At 37.7% G+C, this 21013-nt stretch overlaps 1 protein-coding gene across 1 annotated transcript; it reads left to right on the top strand.

The window, feature by feature from the left end:
* The first annotated feature begins 3257 nt into the window (after window positions 1-3257).
* foxc1a (forkhead box C1a) lies at window positions 3258-6048 on the top strand. The gene has a single exon (XM_083542798.1). It carries the CDS (start codon window positions 3786-3788, stop codon window positions 5319-5321), a length of 1536 nt encoding a protein of 511 aa, XP_083398924.1. The 5' UTR covers window positions 3258-3785; the 3' UTR covers window positions 5322-6048.
* The last annotated feature ends 14965 nt before the right edge of the window (window positions 6049-21013 follow it).

Genomic DNA, 21013 nt, shown 5'->3' with positions numbered 1-21013 from the left:
CACTAAGTACACACACAGCTGCAGGGGGGTCGTGAAGCCTTTCTACTTTTTCTGCTTATTCTAGGTTTCCCCCCCCCCCCCCCCCCCCCTTATTTGTCCTGGATTTATGGTGTGTGTGTGTGTGTGTGTGTGTGTGTGTGTGTGTGTGTGTGTGTGTGTGTGTGTTTGTGTGTGTGTGTGTTCATTCGGAGACACGAAATGTAGCTTTTGAAGTACAGAAAATGAATCTGAATAAAACAACGATGATAATAATAATAATAATAATAATAGATAGATAGATAGATAGATAGATAGATAGATAGATAGATAGATAGATAGATAGATAGATAGATAGATAGATTTTTTTATATAGATATGGATATATATATATATATTTTTTATATTTTAATAAATTATTATTATTATTATTATTATTATTATTATTATTATTATTATTATTATTATTATTATTATTATTAGAATCCGCCGTATTAAAAAAATAATGAGACCAATATTCTGACATTTTTCGCCTTCATAATTATGATTTTCTTCTTGATAATATATACATATTTTTTTTCATCTATCCATCTACAACCAGTCCATGTTTTCTAAAAGTCTAATCTCTATTATTACCAATCATTATTATTATTATTATTATTATTATTATTATTATTATTATTATTATTATTATTATTATTATTATATATATAACATTATATAGAAAAAAAAAGTTCAAGAATGATGATAGATAGATAGATAGATAGATAGATAGATAGATAGATAGATAGATAGATAGATAGATAGATAGATAGATAGATAGATCTTTGTCATTTTATAAGGTATACCGCAAAAAAATGCAGTTTAGCATCTTCCAGATGTGCACATGGGAGTATTGTGAAAGTGTCGCGTGCAGATAAATATTACATGTAGAACAAATCAATATAAAGTCTCTGAGTAGATGAAGGAATGACAGAAGCTGTAGAACATAGATATGGATTTTTATTTTGCAAAAAATAAAAATAGATATTCTGGGTCTATAGAACACAATATAATATGAATAATATTTATTTTGAGATGTATATTTATGTTATTATATTATTGTTGAAATTATTACAACTTATTATTATTATTATTATTATTATTATTATTATTATTATTATTATTATTATTATTATTATTATTGCTTCTCTGCTTCTCGGTGTTTGTTCCTGATGCTTAGGGAAACATCCTCTAACGTTCATCCTTGCTAATAAACACCACTTAACACTGAATTCACTCGAAGTGGATGAGTGTGAGGGTGAACCCGGAGCAGTCAGGAGTCAGGAGTGGGACTGGGGGGCTGCTCGGAAGATCTCGCGGTGGCTGAAGTCGCACAGGGTCTCAGGATTATCGGTGCTATAGTTTGCACAAACAGCCTCGGGCCGAAGGGAAAAAGTTCATCCGCTCGTGTGTGTGTGCGTGCGTGTGTGTGTGTGTGTGTGTGTGTGTGTGTGTGCGCGCGGGTGCGTGTGTGGAAAGAACCCTTCACGGTCACTTCTTTTAAAAGGATTATGGGAAGATACGGCCGAGAAATTAACACTCACAGCTGCAGCAGCTTTCCTCCGCAAAACCCCCGAGAACTCACTGTATATAATCATCATAATAATCATAATAATAATAATAATCATAATAATAATAATAATAATAATAATAATAATAATAATAATATGATCATGTCACCAAAGTAAATGCTTTCTTTATAAGAAATTAGTATTGAACACAATTAAATCAGTTTCGAGACCCTGTTAACACGCGAGTCCAAAAGCAGGGTGGTCTGTAGATGGTTGGAGAGAAATGGTGAAACGAAATGAAAAACGAAATGAAAAAAGAAACAAAATAAAAAAAAAGCTTTGCAGCCGCGTGGAAACCAAATCGCGTTCTCCGGAGTTTTAATGAGAATGCGAGATGTTTCTGAGACGCGTGAACTGCTGACCTTTTAAAACTACTACTACCTTTACTACCACTCCTAATAATCATAATAATAATCATAATAATAATCATAATAATAATCATAATAATAATCATAATAATAATAATAATAATAATAATAATAATAATAATAATAGTAATAATCAAATCAAATAAATAAACTAACAAATAAATAAATGTATTACTATGCTTTCGATTATACAATTGCAATGCAGTACATTAAAATTATAAAATAAATAAATAAACAAATGAATTAATGAATTAAACCCGGATACATTATTTTATATTATATATAATATATATATAATTTTAAATAAATAGTGATTTATAGATCATAATGCAAGAGATCTCTAAATAAATTAACAAATATATTGTTTTTTTTAAATAAAGATTACGACTAGATAATAATAATAATAATAATAATAATAATAATAATAATAATAATAATAATAATAATAATAATAATAATAATAATAATAAATGATTCTTGTTATTCTTTCTTTTAATTTCTTTTTGTTTTCCTTTTATTCGTATCTCCAGTAATGAAAGAAAATGAAGGCGCGTTTCGGTCCTTATCTTCTCTCTGAGCAGCTCACACACATGGTGGGTGTTGTGGGTGGGTGTTTTCTCCGTTTGGTTGTTTTTTTTTTTTTTTTTTTTTACCCCCCAACCGTGGGCAAACTTTTCGCACCTCACCTCAGCTCCATGATGAGCTCTGTCCCCTTGTCCCCCTCTGAACCCCCCCTCCCCTGTCCCCCTCTGAATCCCCCCGTGGTGCTTTTGATCCAGATCTTCACCAAAAACGCTTCTTTCATTTAGCGCGTTAATGAAGCGCTCGCGTCAGGACGCGAACACGCAGGAAGCAAACACGAGCAGATGATCAGCACATCCACCCTCAATGCATCTGCTTCTTTCTGCTCTTTAATTGCTTGTTTGAAAACAGATGTTCGCAGTTAATTTCGTCTCTAATGGGATGAATCATTGACTCGAGGGGAGGGGGGGGGGGGGGGACGAGAAGGTCCATATCGTGCTGTTACTTTTGGGTGAATATTTGAGCAGATTTTGATTATTAACCAAATAATTCATCAGTTTATTACCAATTTATAATCGATTAATTAATTGATTTCATTCATAAATGCGCGTTAAATAATTAAAAAAAAAAACACAGAAAGAGAATTATTCAAAATGTTTCATATTGCATGTCGTTTTTATTATATACAATTATTTTTTAAAAAATATAAAAATATATTAAATGCAAAATAAACAAAAACAAGTATTTTATTTGTTGTGAACAGGTATATTGCTTGCTATCCAGCAGATACCGAGTGTGTGGTGTGTTTTTGGCCGGGTGTGTTGGGACGTCCCGACACCTCCTCTGCCTTTTTTTCCCCCTCTATCTGACTGTGTGTGTGTGTGTGTGTGTGTGTGTGTGTGGTCAGAAGTTCGTCGTTTTTGCATAGACCAGCCTCCCCATTGGACAGCTCCGACGTGTTGTGGGCGGAGTCTTACTGGCAGAGGAAAAAAAAAGCAGAGAAAGAAATGAACGTGCGCGAAAAAAGTCCTGCGTCTTGACGGATGCGCTGAAAAGTTCAGAAAGTTTTTCCAATGCGCGCTTCGGCGAACAGAAAGAGAGTGAAAGAGTGAGGAAAAACGTGAAAGAGAGAGAAACCGAGTTGGCTTCGGAGACATTTCCAAGGCCCTGGACGACATTTCGTGGACTTTCTTTTTTTTTTTTTGTTTCCTCTTTTTAATCGGACAAGGGATTTTAGGATTTGACGTGGATTTGCGGCGTGGTGGTGCTTTTTTTCCGCGCTCGTCGGAGGAATAAATCAGCCAGGATGCAGGCGCGCTACTCGGTGTCCAGCCCCAACTCCCTGGGCGTTGTGCCGTACATTAGCGGCGAGCAGAGCTACTACCGCGCGGCGGCGGCGGCCGGCGGTGGCTACGCCGGTATGGCTGCACCCATGAGCGTGTACTCGCACGCCGCGCACGAGCAATACCCAGGCGGCATGGCGCGTGCCTACGGGCCGTACGCGCCCCAGCCACAACCCAAGGACATGGTCAAGCCGCCGTACAGCTACATCGCGCTCATCACCATGGCCATCCAGAACTCCCCGGATAAGAAGATCACCCTGAACGGGATCTATCAGTTCATCATGGAGCGCTTCCCGTTCTACCGAGACAACAAGCAGGGCTGGCAGAACAGCATTCGCCACAACCTGTCGCTCAACGAGTGCTTCGTCAAGGTGCCCCGCGACGACAAGAAGCCTGGCAAGGGCAGCTACTGGACGCTCGACCCGGACTCGTACAACATGTTCGAGAACGGCAGCTTCCTGCGACGGCGGCGGCGCTTCAAGAAGAAGGACGTACTGAAGGAGAAGGAGGACCGACAGATCAAGGAGACCACGTCCTCGCGTCAGCCGCAGCAGCAGCAGGGCCGCGAGCAGCAGGATCCGCCGCCAGTGCGCATCCAGGACATCAAGACGGAGAATGGGGCGTGCACGCCGCCGCAGGCCGTGTCACCCGCTCTTGGTGCGGTGCCCAAAATCGAAAGCCCCGACAGCAGCAGTAGTAGCATGTCCAGCGGCAGCCCGGTATCTTCAGCGCGCTCTGTGGGCCTGGACGGCGACGGTGGCGGTGAGCAGCATCACGCACACCACCAGCAGCAACAACAGCAGCAGCAACAACAGCAGCAGCAGCAGCAGCAACAGCAGCAGCACCCACACCACGGACACGCGCAGTTCAGCGTGGACAACATCATGACGTCGTTGCGCGGCTCGCCGCAGAGCACCGGGGAGCTCACGCCGTCTCTCGCGGCCTCGGCGCGGACAGGCATCAGCCCGTCGCTGTCGCTGAACTATTCGCCGAGCCAGGCGGCCGCGTACAGCTCGCCCTGCAACCAGAGCGCCGTCTCCACTACCTCACACGCCACCTACCACTGCAACATGCAGGCGATGAGCTTGTACGCGGCGGAGCGCGCCGGCACCACCGCCACCACCGCCGGCGCCACCTCAGTGGACGAGACGTTGCCCGACTACTCGGTCACCACCACCGCCGGCTCGTCGTCCTCGCTGGGCGGCCACGCCGGTCATCTCGGCTCTAGCCAAGAGGCACACCATCATCATCCTCACTCGCACCAGGGCCGACTCGCTTCGTGGTACCTGAACCAGGCTGGAGACCTGGGCCACCTCGGCGCCACCTACCCAACCCAGCAGCAAAACTTTCACTCGGTGCGAGAAATGTTCGAGTCGCAACGGATCGGCTTGAATAACTCCCAGGTGAACGGGAATAACAGCTGTCAGATGTCCTTTCCACCGAGCCAGTCCTTATACCGCACATCTGGAGCTTTTGTGTACGACTGCAGCAAGTTCTGACCAAAAATTCCCCCTTTTTCTGTGCGATATTTAGTTCTTTTAATGCCCACCTTCATTTCCCTTTTTTTCTTCCCCTTATTACCTTCTTCTCGCCATGGACTGATCACACATGGTGTTGGTTTTTTTTTATGGACAGTGTTACTGCAAATAACACGTAAGTCTAATTTTTCGCTTTTGCAAACAATATGTTTTGCTTTAAAAAATTAATAATAATACTCCAGCTTTTCCCGGACTTGTTATTACGTGTAAATTGCATATAGTAATTTATTTCTTGAAATGTAACCGGAATATTATGGACCAAACACCGTTTTGTTTCTAAAAAAAAAAAAAAAAAAAAAAAAAAAAGATCTGAATTTCCTTTAACTGTGCAGAAATGTTCCATTATAACACGAAGGGAACGAAAACGTTGTATATCGCAATATTCATTCAAATTATCTCATTTTGTTGGAGAAAAAAAAAAGTATTCTGAAGGAAAAAATGCATTATTTGTTTAATAAATTACCATTTTATTTGAGGTAAAAAAAAAAAAAAAGAATTATCGGCTGCGCCTGATTTCTTACACCGTTAAACATTTTCTTTTTTTATTCTGTTGTGGCCGTGAAAATTAATCTTCAACCCCCATCTGTGAAGTGGAACTAATTTGCACGAAGTGTTGCAACAACTCAAAGTGGAGACGTTTTACACGTGGAAAAAAAACAACAAACAAAAATCTAACAAACAAACAAAATCAGGGACACTGTTTCTCTGCTTTGCGGAAAAACACCAAACAAACAGACAAAAAAAAACAAAAAAAATATTATAACATGTCCAAAATACACACCACTGAATATATTAAATATATTTTAAATACATTTGAAGATAACAATCAAATAATTGACAAAATCAAACATGTATTATTATTATTATTATTATTATTATTATTATTATTATTATTATTATTGTTGTTGTTTTCAATAATTATTACACATTTCTACCATCATTTGCAGATCAGTAATAAAAGTATAGATTGCAAAAAAAAAGTAACTTTCAAAAATATAAATATTTCTAAAATTAAGATCTTTAAAAAGCAAAAAAAAAAAAAAACCACACACACACACCCGCGCGCACACACACCTTTGCTAAAAAAATATTTTTAATTTAATGTAAAAACAGAACAATTCGACCCCAAAAGGACGCGTTTATTTTATTATTATTTTATTGATTTGCGCAAAAAATTTTCTCACTTGTTTAAAGATTCTTTTTATGTATTTGTTTATATTTGATGCGTTCGCAGGCCTTCCTGTCAGCGAGGCCCTAACACACACACACACACACACACACACACACACACACACACACACACACACACACACACACACACACACACACACACACAAACAGAGGTGGTAGTTTATGTGCAGTGAGGTTTATTTTGTTTACATTTTTAATAATCCTCTCCACGTTCACGAGGCATCTCGGGCTGTCAATCACTGCGCCATGTGTCATCATCCGGGTGACCTCAGGCCTCTTCAGATATCTGTCTGAGTCTCTGCTCAGTGTCCACGTGATCCCCCTCTTTCTCCATTCTTAATATTGCTCTCCTTCTCTCCTCTGTTTTCAGTATTTAAAGGGTATCCTATTATCATCATATCAAAAAACAAAGCATTAGCAAAAAATAATAGACCCAAAAAATAGAATGAAACTAAATAAAAAATAAAATAAAATAAAATAAAAACGACAGAACTAAATGAGAACACTAAATATGCACTTTTTAACAGATTCTCTCTCTCTCTCTCTCTCTCTCTCTCTCTCTCTCTCTCTCTCTCTCTCTCTCTCTCTCTCTCATATGATGGAAATTAATATAGACAGATAATCTGCTGCGATTGGAGTCGTTTGGAGAATTACAGCAAATGTATTGGATTTACATTCATTTGAAAGAAAGAAAGAAAGAAAGAAAGAAAGAAAGAAAGAAAGAAAGAAAGAAAGAAAGAAAGAAAGAAAGAAAGAAAGAAAGAAAGAAAGAAAAACGGGTACAATAAAGGCGTTAAAAACTGCTGTCGTGGATGGTTTATGTAGCATAATAATAATAATAATAATAATAATAATAATAATAATAATAATAATATAATAATAATAATAATAACAATAACAATAATAATAATAATAATAATAATAATAATAATAATAATAATAATAATAAGCCGAATTGAATCGTGTGGGTTCATCCCACATCCGCGTCTTTTCACAAGAATGATTTAGTTTCACGTTTTCCCGCATTTACCTTTTCGCTTATAATTTTTTGCCCCCCACTGAGTTTGTGCACTATTACAGGCCTTCACATGATTTTGGGCTGAAGGTGTGTGTGACCTGGTGCAGAAGGGAACACGCGACCGGAGAGCGCATTATTCTTCTTCTTCTACGTCTTCTTCTTATTATTGGTAGTATTATTATTAATATTAGTAGTAGGTGCAGTAGAAGTGGGTGCAGTAGGTATAATATTCAGTCCAGTAATTTTGTTTAAATACAATTTCGATGTGAAAATCTCACTAATAGGTTTTTCGGGTTTTATCTTAATGGCGCAATCAGGCACAATGAGTCGTAAGGCCGCATTCTCTCTCTCTCTCTCTCTCTCTCTCTCTCTCTCTCTCTCTCTCTCTCTCTCTCTCTCTCTCTCTCTCTCTCTCTCTCTCTCTCTCTTTTGCAGTTGTAATCAGGTTTATAAAAGTCATTAGAGCTTTTCCCGAGCAATAAACAAAACGTCGTGTTAGGGCCGAGATTGATGGCGCCCTGGTCGAGCGGGCAGGTCAGGAAGGAATAAAATTCAATCAGCGCAACTCCAATCGTTTTTCTTCACGAGACGGGAAAGCAACGAGGCGGTGTGTGTGTGTGTGTGTGTGTGTGTGTGTGTGTGTGTGTGTGTGTGTGTGTGTGTGTGTGTGTGTGTGTGTGTGTGTGTGTGTGTGTGAGAGGGAGGATGTCTGAGCGCGCCATTAACAACATGACCACGCACGCACGCACGAAAAAACCTTCCGAAATGTTCATGATGGCGCGTTATGAAAAAAAAAAAAGAAAATAAAAAATCGAGCAGGCTCCTGTCTCACAGCTCACACGCTCACACTACCGGGTTGAATGGGTGTCTGTGTGTAGTGCAGGCGACCGTGTGCTATTTTGGGAACACCAGAGCGCAGTGAGAAGCCATTCTGTGCTGTTTTTAATGCAGGAAGGTTGTATAGAGTTCACTAGTGCATTTCACTAAAGTGTGAATGTGCAGTGTAAAAATTCGTATCCTGCATTTCTACACTTTATGCATTAATGTAGATTCGGTCAGATTTGTTGTATTCCCTCTGTACCACCTGCGTCATTTAGTGCCCACCAGCACCAAAGTGGAGCTCCAGAGTGGCTAAAGTGACTTCATCAGGTGCTTTTAGAAAGTTAAACAACATTATATTATATTATATTATATTATATTATATTATATTATAATATATTATATTATATTATATTATATTATATTATATTATATTATAATATATTATATTATATTTTATATTATATTATATTATATTATATTATATTATATTATATTATATTATATTTTATATTATATTATATTATATTTTTATTATATTATATTATGAGTAATAGTTTGTCTTAAAACAGGGATCTCTCTCTCTCTCTCTCTCTCTCTCTCTCTCTCTCACACACACACACACACACACACACACACACACACACACACACACACACACACACACACACACACACACACACACACACATTTCTCTTTGAAGCTGTTGTTTGCCCCCTCGGATGTTTTTCTGCTCGTCTAAATTGCTCTTTTAAATTTGCTGAAAAGAAAAAAGAAGATACATTTACACTTGTGCGCATGCGCGCTTTTACACACGCACTTCGCCAAAAGGCTCCGGGTCAAGGAGCAAAAACAAAACGTGTTTAGAGGGTTTATATTAATGCAGGATCGTGTGTGTGTGTGTGTGTGTGTGTGTGTGTGTGTGTGTGTGTGTGTGTGTGTGTGTCGTACTCGCGTTTTGCTTTCTAAACCCAAATTTTGTTTGCAAAACAGGAAAACGCAAAGCAGCGATCAGTGAGGAAAATCGCGATCACATCGTCAACAACGTTTTCAGCAACAAACGCAAAAAACTAAAAAAATTATAAAAAAACACGCAATTTTGATTTTGAACGCGAAACAAAATCACGTGGAGAGATTTTTAGGAACGAATTAATAACCTACATGTCGGCTTTCCGAAAGCAATTAAGGAACTTATACAAAAACAAACAAGAAATAAAATAAAACCGCTGCTTGCATTTTTGTGTGATTATAACAGCGGACAAAATGTAATGAATAGTCATTACATTAGAAAATAGAAAGAGAGAGAGAGAGAGAGAGAGAGAGAGAGAGAGAGAGAGAGAGAGAGAGAGAGAGAGAAAAAGACAGAGAGAGAGAGACAGAGAGAGAGAGAGAGAGAGAGAGAGAGAGAGAGAGAGAGAGAGAGAGAGAGAGAGACTGTCTCTCATCCAGATTTGACATTTATATCATTCAAACAAACAAAATTAAGATTTAATGTTCACCAAAATTCAATCCGCATTATTTCAATTCACACGTTTGTCTTATAGCAAACATGTGAACACCAGTACACCAGTATACCAATACACCAGAACACTAGTACACCAGTAAACCAATTCAGCAATACACCAGTACACCAATACACCTGTACACCAGTACACCAGAACACCAGTACACCAATACACCTGTACACCAGAACACCAATACACCAGTACACCAATACACCAGAACACCAGTACTTCAGTACACCAGAACACCAGTAAACCAATACAGCAATACTCCAGTACACCAGAACACCAGTACACCTGTACACCAGAACACCAGTACACCAGTACACCTGTACACCAGTACACCAGTACACCAGTACAGAAGTCATTATGGGTTGCAGTTTGGGTTTTGAAGTTCGATCTCTCGATGTTGTTTCTCCAACCTGACTATTGCACTGTAAATTATACAGCGGAGAAAACAATCAAACAAAACAAACAAAAAATATTTCTCTCGAATATCCGCTAATAGAGAGTGACCTCGTGGGAGAAATCACATCAAGAATAAAAAATTAAAATGAAAACAAACTTAAAATCCGACAAATAAACTGCTGAAGAAACTGATATTTTAATATGGCGAAATACAATAATAACTATAACATGAAGAAGAATCATTACAATAAATTTTTATTTTTACATTTAATAATCAGCCATGTTCTATATGTAAACACGAAAAAGGAAGAGAGAGAAAAGAGAGAGAGAGAGAGAGAGAGAGAGAGAGAGAGAGAGAGAGAGAGAGAGAGAGAAAGAGAGAGAGAGAGGGAAAGAGAGAAAGAGAGGAGCGCATACGTTTTATTAACCAATTTTTGTGCTCTAATTGTTTAAACATTCAAACTCTTCAAATGTTTTTTTTTTTTATACTACGAAGCAAATAAATCACGAATATTCGCAATAAATGATCAGAAACACTTATTTCACCAATCTAATAAAGAAAAAAAACAAAACTTAAACTGGGAAAGATAATGAGGTGATGAACGTATAAACGCCGATATTCATAATATTAATATCTCTCCTGTTTCCAGCTGTGTGGTTTCTGTACTGGACACATCTGGAGCATTCGCCCAGCGGCTCTGGGCTTTCATTTGTTATTTCTACTGATGTTACATATATAAAAGCTATATAAAGGTCTGATCGACCAGATCTGAGCAATCAGATTGGATAAGTGAGTGATATTAATAATTGAGTGATAATAATAATAATAATAATAATAATAATAATAATAATAATAATAATAATAATAATAATAATAATAATAATAATAATAATAATAATAAAGTAGACAGTGCTGCTGTAATAATAGCAGTTTCTAAGAAAGAACTGACACATGCGCACTTCCCTCCGCCCAACATTTGAAAAGTTTGGTTTTATTATATATTTATTTGTTTGTTTGTTTGTTTGTTTGTTTGTTTGTTTGTTTATGGGAGGGAGGGGTTATTTTTCCCTATAGCACGTTGTGCGACACGTTTCTATTCATGTGGCTACACAATGACAATAAATAGATGCATGTATGAATAAAATAACGAAACCTAGAAATAAGAAAAAGAAAGAAGTAATGAAATAAAATAAATGGAATAAATATACTGGAAATAGATACTAAAACAATCTCGGGCACATTTATTTGTTATTATTATTATTATTATTATTATTATTATTATTATTATTATTATTATTATTATTATTATTATTATTATACGCACGACTATTTATTTGCTAGATTTTGTACAATTATTTAAAATGTTTTATGTGTTAATATTTATAATAATGATCTATCTATCTATCTATCTATCTATCTATCTATCTATCTATCTATCTATCTATCTATCTATCTATCTATCTATCTATCTATCTATCTATCTATCTATCTATCTATCTATCTATTTCGCTTACAGACACACACACACACACACACACACACACACACACACACACACACACACACACACACACACACACACCGCATATTTAAGTTCAAGTAAAATATCATCCGGGTAACATTCAGTAACAAACAGCTGAGAAGGTGCAGTTCAACAGAGTTCTCGATGCCTCCTATTGATTGGCAGCTCTAAAAGAGAGAAAGAGAGAGAGAGAGAGAGAGAGAGAGAGAGAGAGAGAGAGAGAGAGAGAGAGAGAGAGAGAGAGAGAGAACCCAAGTGCACCTGTAGACGAGTGGAAAAGTGCGGGCTTGTTTCAGCTCCCAGTTAGTGAACTCTCAGAACTGAACCCTCAAAGCTCCATCTGTTTCCAGTTAAAAGTCCACACATACACACACACACACACACACACACACACACACACACACACACACACACACACACACACACACACACACAGCTCTGTCTCACTCCTCCGGTCAAATGGCTCAGAGGGGAACAAATAGAGCAAAAATAAAAAGATCTCCGAGTCCCCGTGTCCCTGTCCGAGTCCCTGTCCGTGTCCCCGAGTCCCTGTCCGTGTCCCCGTGTCCCTGTCCGTGTCCCTGTCCGTGTCCCCGTGTTCACAAGCGACTTTTGAGTTTTAGTTATGGACAATTACTTCCTTAAGGAGACACATATGATTTCCAGGGAATCAGAATCATCTGCTCTACTAAGCTCACACAAAGTTCAGTAAGTGACGTCACACCACCTTGCAAGCAAACAAACAAGCAAACAAACAAATGGAGGAATGCAAATGAATATAAATATAAACACTGCACGATACACAGAAGCGACATGTGACTACAAATCTACAATCTACAATTATTCAAGTATCAAGTAAAAATGTTATATACATGTGATCATTTGATTTTACATAGCAGGTTTTACAGGATCCAAGATGTCGTCTATTACTACCATTTTTAGACATCTTGTTCTCAAACACACGCGCGCGCACACGCTCCCACACACGCTTACACACACACACACACACACACACACACACACACACACACACACACACACACACTGATAATTAAAAATGTTCCGCTATTTATAACCACGAGCATAAGATCAGTAAACAAAGGTATCCATTAGAAAGAAAGAAAGAAAGAAAGAAAGAAAGAAAGAAAGAAAGAAATTATAGAAAAAAATTGAAATTAAGAAAAAAGAAAAAAAAGAGTACGGATTAAATTATGGATCAATTAAAAAAAAAACTAAGCAAGAAAGAAAGAAAGAAAGAAAGAAAGAAGGAAAGAAAGAAAGAAAGAAAGAAAGAAAGAAAGAAAGAAAGAAAGAAAGAAAGAAAGAAAGAAAGAAATTATAGAAAAAAATTGAAATTAAGAAAAAAGAAAAAAAGAGTACGGATTAAATTATGGATCAATTCAAAAAAAAACTAAGCAAGAAAGAAAGAAAGAAAGAAAGAAGGAAAGAAAGAAAGAAAGAAAGAAAGAAAGAAAGAAAGAAAGAAAGAAAGAAAGAAAGAAAGAAAGAAAGAAAGAAAGAAAGAAAGAAATAATGGAAAAAAAACAGAAAGAAAGAAAACAGGAAAAAATGTATTATGAAAAAGAGAAAAATAAAACATATGGATTTATTATAACATATATAAATAAAAAACTAAGCAAGAAAGAAAGAAAGAAAGAAAGAAAGAAAGAAAGAAAGAAAGAAAGAAAGAAAGAAAGAAAGAAAGCGTATTAGTAATAATTTTTGTAGGTTACAAAAGCAATAAAACAGTTTTCCTCAAGGCATTTTGTAAAAACGATCTCTAAAATCAGTCTAAAAAAAACCCGCTTTAAAAACAGCATGCATACAGTACTAATATAAAGTATTGGCACATTTTTTAGTGAAGACATCCAACTATTGAAAAATCAGGTATAGAATTGTGAAGTAAACAAAATTGCATTAAACAACCAGGAATATCTTTTATATTTTCGATTTTCTAAAGAAGCTACATTTAGTTTTAATGCCGTCTTAGGAAAACTCGTACCATTTGCTCATCAGATTTACAAAGTAGTAACTGGAATGGTTTTCAGTTCACAGGTGTGTTTTATCAAACGTTCATTTCTGACATTACTTTAAATGTCTCCAAAACCATGATGAAACATGCTCTCACGAGGATCGTCCCAGAAAAGGAAGATCTAAAGATAGCTCTTCTGCAAAGTATACGTTTATTAGAATTACCAGCCTCAGAAACCATGACTTTACATGAATGCTTCCTGAAATTCAAGTGGCAGATGTATTTCAACATCCACTGTTCAGAGGAGACTGTGTGAATCAGGCCTTCATGGTCAAATTGAAGCAAAGAAACCATTACTTCAGAAGAACAACATACATTTGTTTGGGCACAAAAAGACATCTGGTCTGAAGAGTCGAAATATTTCTTATAATATACATTTTTTATATTTACATTTTAGTTTAGTTGTGAGAGTGAAGCATGGAGGTGGAGGTGTGATGGGGGGGCTTTTTTTTTTGGGGGGGGGGGGGGTGTTTAACACCTTTTTTTGTTCACTATATAATTATGTACGTGTTCCTATGATGTCTTCAGTATTAATGTACAAGGTTAAAAATATTATAAATAAAGATTTAGAAGGGGTCCAAACTTTTGACTGGTACTGTATATGTGTTTAACACCTCTATGATGTTGGAGGTGTGTGGGTAAGGCGGTGAGCACAAATAAACACCAACCAACAAACAAACAACCAACCAACCAACAAACAAACAAACAAACAAACAAACAAACAAACAAACAAACAATCAATCAATCAAATAAATAATTAAGATTTTAAGAAGGAAATGGTGAAGTCTCTTAATCGAAACCCAAGATACTATTCATTCTTCACTCATTACCTGAAGCGAGAAAGAAGGGAAAATATAAACATTGGCCTATATATTTTTACACACACGCACACACAAACACGTGCGCGCGAACACACTACCACACGCGCGCACACGCGTGCACAATCCGCGTTATGCGTAAAATAAAGACAGCAGTGTGATTTTAGCGCGGGGGGAAATGGTCGACCTTTGGATAACCCACCCACCCTGGCACACACACACACACACACACACACACACACACACACACACACACACACACACACACACACACACACACAAAGCCGCTAAACCGCGAGGCAAGACTAATTAGAGCTCAGCTTGTCCAATGTCCCTCAATGTCTCCATTCTGCTCCAGTTTGACACAGAAGATTTTATTGTCTCCACGTTTCTCAATTTATGACCTAAAAAAAAATCCTCCCAGACGTCTGTTTAAATTGCCTGAACTTGAGAGGGAAAATCTTAATCATTTGTCGGGAAGGAAAGAAAAAAAAAAAAAAAGAAATCTGTGAATGAAGCGTGTTCTTGTTCTAGAGAATGAAATCGTCCTGCAAGTCTGATTCTAGAGATTAGAATTTCAAGACAAAGAATGTTTTCATGCAAGTTATGATTGTCAGGTTAATACACACAATACACCATATAATACAATATAATACCCCATACATTGTATTTACTGTATATAAATAAATACATATATATATATATATATAAGATGTTCTACTAGATTTCATAGAGATTTGTGAGATTTCATCCAACCACAAGGGTGTTAGTACGGTCAGGTTCTGATGTAGGTGAGATGAGGAGGCCTGGGGTGTTTAATAGGGTTGAGGTCTGCGCTCTATAGTAAGAGATCTTCCACAGCTTCCAACCCATGGAAAGCATATTCATGCTGGAACAAGTTTGAGTCTCCAAGTTCAAGTGAAGGAAAAATGTCATGTGTCCCAACACTTTTGGCAACACAGTGCATTTCAGACTTGTAGTTAAATGAATCTCTTATGAATGTAATACAATGTGTTGTAAAATATTATACTCTGTTTAGCTATTAGGTGTGTGTGAGTGTGTGTGTGTGTGTGTGTGTTGTTGGTGTGTATCTTCAGGTCTTTCCACAATGATTAAACAACATGGCATAAACGAGGTTTTGAAGTTGAGAAGAATTTTTTTCGCCAAATTCGTATATGTTTATATTGGTACTGTTTTTCCATGTAAACGTGCCATTTTCCCACCTTCACATAAAATGAGTGTGTTTGTGTGTGTGTGTGTGTTTGTGTGTGTGTGTGTGTGTGTGTGTGTGTGTGTGTGTGTGTGTGTGTGTGTGTGTGTGTGTTTGTATGTATGTGCTTATTTATTGCTATAAAATGCTTGAATTTCTTATTAGGTGTTTGGTAACCTGCTGATTTTATTTCTATTTTGTTTTAGTAAGAGATCTGATACGAGGAAACATGACTAAACCCAGACATTAAGGTTTATTTAATGTTAGAGTCATATCCACATCTACATAAAGAACCAGGTCCATGTCCTAATACAGGTCCACATCTACATAAAGGACCAGGTCCATGTCCTAATAGAGGTCCACATCTACATAAAGGACCAGGTCCATGTCCTAATACAGGTCCACATCTACATAAAGGACCAGGTCCATGTCCTAATACAGGTCAACATCTACATAAAGGATCAGGTCCATGTCCTCATGCATGTCCACATCTACATAAAGGATCAGGTCCATGTCCTCATACATGTCCACATCTACATAAAGGATCAGGTCCATGTCCTAATACAGGTCTACATCCACATCAAGATTCAGGTCCATGTCCTAATACATATCCACATCTACATAAAGGTTCAGGTCCATGTCCTCATGCATGTCCACATCTACATAAAAGTTCAGCTCAATGTCCTCATGCATGTCCACATCCACATCAAGGTTGAAGTCCATGTCATTATCCACATCCACATATACATCAACATGTATACAGTATATATAACTGGATCATGCTCTCTCCCTCACACACACACACACACACACACACACACACACACACACACACACACACACACACACACACGCGCGTGCGCAGTCACAGTGAATAATAGTAGTAGTGAGTAGACGTAGTGTAGAAGCCCATGAGAGATTCTGAGTTGAGGTTAGCTATAAACAGGATGGTGTTTCAAAAGCGTGTCATCTTTTAGATGATCATTAAAGTGCAAACAGTAGCAGCGGCGACTTCCTCCCTCCCTCCATTCCTCCATCCCTTCCTCTCTCTCTCTCTCTCTCTCTCTCTCTCTCTCTCTCTCTCTCTCTCTCTCTCTCTCTCTCTCTCTCTCTCTCTCTCTTTTTCTTTTCTTTCATCACAAGTCTCATTTTATCAGATTGGGATCCATCCCTCTGAAGAGTCAATTCGCTCCCTATGAGTTCCTCGTATAACATGAATTTGTTCTATTTATACGAGGAAAAGACGCCATTGTCATATCATTCTTTGACTTCCTAAATCTGAGGTCACACACATAAGAAATAAATCATTCTCAGGGAGAAACAGTGAAGCGCGGTCTCGTACGTAATCCCATGATGCATCTTAAACCTTCATTCTTTGCTCGTGACCTGAAGCGAGCAAAGAAAAGAAAAAAATCATTTAACATTGGCTTATTTATCATATGGATTGAATTTAGGGCCGGGACTGTGCGGTAACCCCAGACTCACCTAATATCCCACTTTATCGTAGGTAATCTGCATGAGCTTAGTGGGAACGCTAAAAAGAGAAATTGAGAAAAATGAGGAAATTGGTGGTGGAGGGATGGAGGGATGGAGCAACTGCAGGGTTTTGGCAGAAGTGAAGCGTACGTTAGTTTTATTAATGCGAACAGAGCGAGCGCTACGCGAACCGAGGGTTACGTTACAGGTCACATTCAAGAATATAAAGCTTTATGTGGGACAGAGTACCATGCCAACGACAGAATGCAAAACTCTTAACTGAACACAAGATAGTCCCAAAATGGCCGCTTTCGACCTGAGAATTCCTTTTCTAGCTTTCTTTTGATTCACATTCCGTGGTCATGTGCATCCAGGCTGCTTCGTGTCTATGCCAAACTGCTTTGAGATGGTTTGGTGAAAACATGGTGGTGATTTTGGTAAAATGATGTAAATGGCTACTAAAATAAAGGAGAAATTTGACTAAAGTATTGGGACACCTGATTTTTCCAGCCATATGTGGTTTCCTCAAACTTCAACCACAATTTTGGAGGCAGACAGTAGCATGAAATCAGTCTTGCACTTGAACTAGGAGACCCCAAACCTGTTCCAGCATGACATTGCCCCTAGGCACAAAGCCAGCTCGATGAAGATCTGCTTTCTGTAAGTTGAAGGTCTCCAGCTATAGAGCTCCAACCCTATTGGGATAAATGTGAATGCTGACTGCACCCCAGGCCTCCTCACCTCCCCTGCATCAGTATATGACTTGCAACTAAATGAGCACAAATCCACACAAATTCTAGTGGAACATCTTTCCAGAAGAGTGGATGTTATTCTAACAGCAACTGGGGCCTCAATGTGGAAAACGATCTTATCCTAAGGTGATGTCTAACATTTGCGGAAGGAGTCTTTAGTGTCCAGTACTTTCTAAAGTGCTAATGAAGTCTGGTGAGGTGTATGTTTATTGCTGCTATAATGAAGAAAAATCTTTATTAAATGCACATACAAGGAATTGCTTTCAGTGACAGAAGCTTCCAGTTACACATTTTTCTTAAAAATAAAATAAAATAAAATAAAATAAAATAAAATAAAATAAAATAAAATGTAATGTAATGTAATGTAATGTAATGTAATGTAATTTAATTTAATTTAATTTAATTTAATTTAATTTAATTTAATTTAATTTAATCGAATTAAATAAACTTTAATAAAATAAAATAATAATAAAATTAAAGAAAATAAAATTAAATAAAATAAAACAAAATAATAAAAATGATTTTAAATAAAAATGTAATTAAATTAAATTAAATTAAAAAGTGGTATTACACATGTTTATTAAAATAAATAAATAAAAATTGTAGTAATGTTGAAAGCAATTGAAAACAGGAACTAGGACATTTTTGATTGACCTCAAAATCTTATGAACATAAAAACAGCTCAATTTTTCGGTGCGTTCTTTGGTCATTTGAAGTATCGTTAGTATATTAGAACAGATCTATTTTTTTCATTCTCATACACAAATCAGTTTACGGACCAATGAGGGAGAGTTGTGTTTGAGAATCGGGCCCGAGACAGAAGTTTGATAAATGACGTTCTCGCATGAACAAGCAAAGAAAGATGATGTGTCGAGGACAGGAAGTAAATAAATGGAGAGAGACAGATGATTGGAGACATGAATAATGTGCTGTAGCCAGAGGTGACAAAAAGGTACAGATGTGCCATAGATAGTGCGCTTCACTGGAATTCTTCTTTGCTCTGATTGGTCGTGAGCAATCCATTATTTATTCATTACAAACTGCCTCAGAATGTAGATGATAAATTTGATTTAATCGGGAACCTCACCTGTGTAAACGGATAGACTGATGGTCACGTGACTGACTGAACACAATAACATGCAAAAAAAAAAAGAAAGAAAGGGAAATCCCCGGAGATTGCAATCTTGATATGTAAAAGAATCTTGGATTTGGCCTTGTTTTTGACGTTTTTTTCTTCCCTCCACAGCACAAGAACGTTTGCTTCATCTCATTCTCCACAAAAGCGCCCAAACTCACACAATAAAAGTATTTCTAAAGTCATTTGTTTCAAACTTTTCTGACTAAACAGACATTTTGAACCAATCCACTGTAAAACCCGTAACTCATGTACGTGATCGTGGGTGTTTTCTTTTTTGCGCTTTTGTGTTCGGCTGAAGAAAAACTTCCACAGAAATCCATTCGAATCGCTCTTTCTAAACATCGAGTAGGGCAACAATAACATTCAGCTATGCTGTTTACACATTTGAAATAAGGGTTCTTTGGCTCCAAAAAAGGTGTGATGTAAAAGATTTGCTTTCAATTTGTCAATCACAATCATACACGTCACTGAGCTCAAGTTTTGAAGAAGTCCTTTCACAACCACATGCTGCAGCTGGAGCAGAAGTCTCACGTTGCTAGCTAGCTGGTATGTAATAGGGCAGAGCTGGCTAGTGGGTGGGGACTTAGCATGACCAATCCAGAAGAATCCAAAGAGGTTCTCTAGGAGTTCCCATTTATAGATAAGAGTTTTTAGCTTTCAAAACTAAGAACGTTGTTGGTATCAAAAAGTGGAGATCAGCTCTGTTTACAAGAAAGTACTTTATTGACATTTACACACCATCACCTTACACGGCAACACAGTGCCCCCAGTGTTCTTGCCACTTCTGGAATGTGTCATGGAAGTCTTCTTTTTAAAGCGTGTCAAGCATCTTCTGCGATTCCTGCTGGATCTCCGCAACGGTGTCAAAACGCCACTGGATCTTCATCTTCGGCAAGAGGCAGAAGTCTGCATCCATCAAATCGCGTTTGGTGGATGCAGAAGTGAGATCATGCGATTATTCTCTGACGATCATCATGCACAAGTTGCCGAATGGTCGCGTCATTTTCGGTGGTTAAGCTCGTCAAAGATCTTCCAGATCCCTCGCGAGGTTCTTCCGCTCTTGAAGCGTGCGTGCCACCAGACACTCCTCGAACGACTCGTTGCAGCGTCGCCGTACGTCGAACGTATGTCATGTCGAACGTCTCGGTGGAAGATTTTTCCAGTTTCACGTTAAGTATCATGTCATGTCATGATTACAATTTACTTTATAGTAGTGTGTCATGTGACCACTTTTTCACTAATACCAGTGTTTCTGAAACACTTTCAAAACATCAGCATTCATCTTCGTCGTGATTAATTTTTTACTGGGGCCGTAGACTCTAGAGATACATGAGGGTGAATAAATGTATTGTTACACACACTTCTCAAATCATTTTTTATCATCAAAATTCACAAATCAGATCAGAGATTCGAACGGTTGTCTTTTTTTGAGATTATGTTTATTAGTTTGTAGATAGTGTTAGTGGTTAAGGCAATGGACATTGGAGCTGACGGTCCAAACCACAGCAAGCTGCCACTCCTGGGCCCCTGAGCAAGGCCCTTAACCCCATAGCTGCTCAGTTGTATAAATGAGATATATGTAAGTCACTCTGGATAAAGGCATCCACCAAATGTAAATGTAACAGTGAATCTTTCACAGAAGCTCTGGCGGGTCGTGTTTAGAAAACCGGAGTCGCTGAACAACAGTTTTGTATATTTGTTTATGTGTTGAGCTGCAGAATTATTTTTTCAAACACTCACTTTGGAAAAACTTTGTGAACAACCAG

This window comes from Silurus aristotelis (assembly GCF_946808225.1).
Source record: "Silurus aristotelis genome assembly, chromosome: 5".
Classification (NCBI taxonomy): Eukaryota; Metazoa; Chordata; class Actinopteri; order Siluriformes; family Siluridae; genus Silurus; species Silurus aristotelis.
Note: the sequence above shows the minus strand (reverse complement) of the source record. Positions and strands in the feature narration are given on the sequence as shown.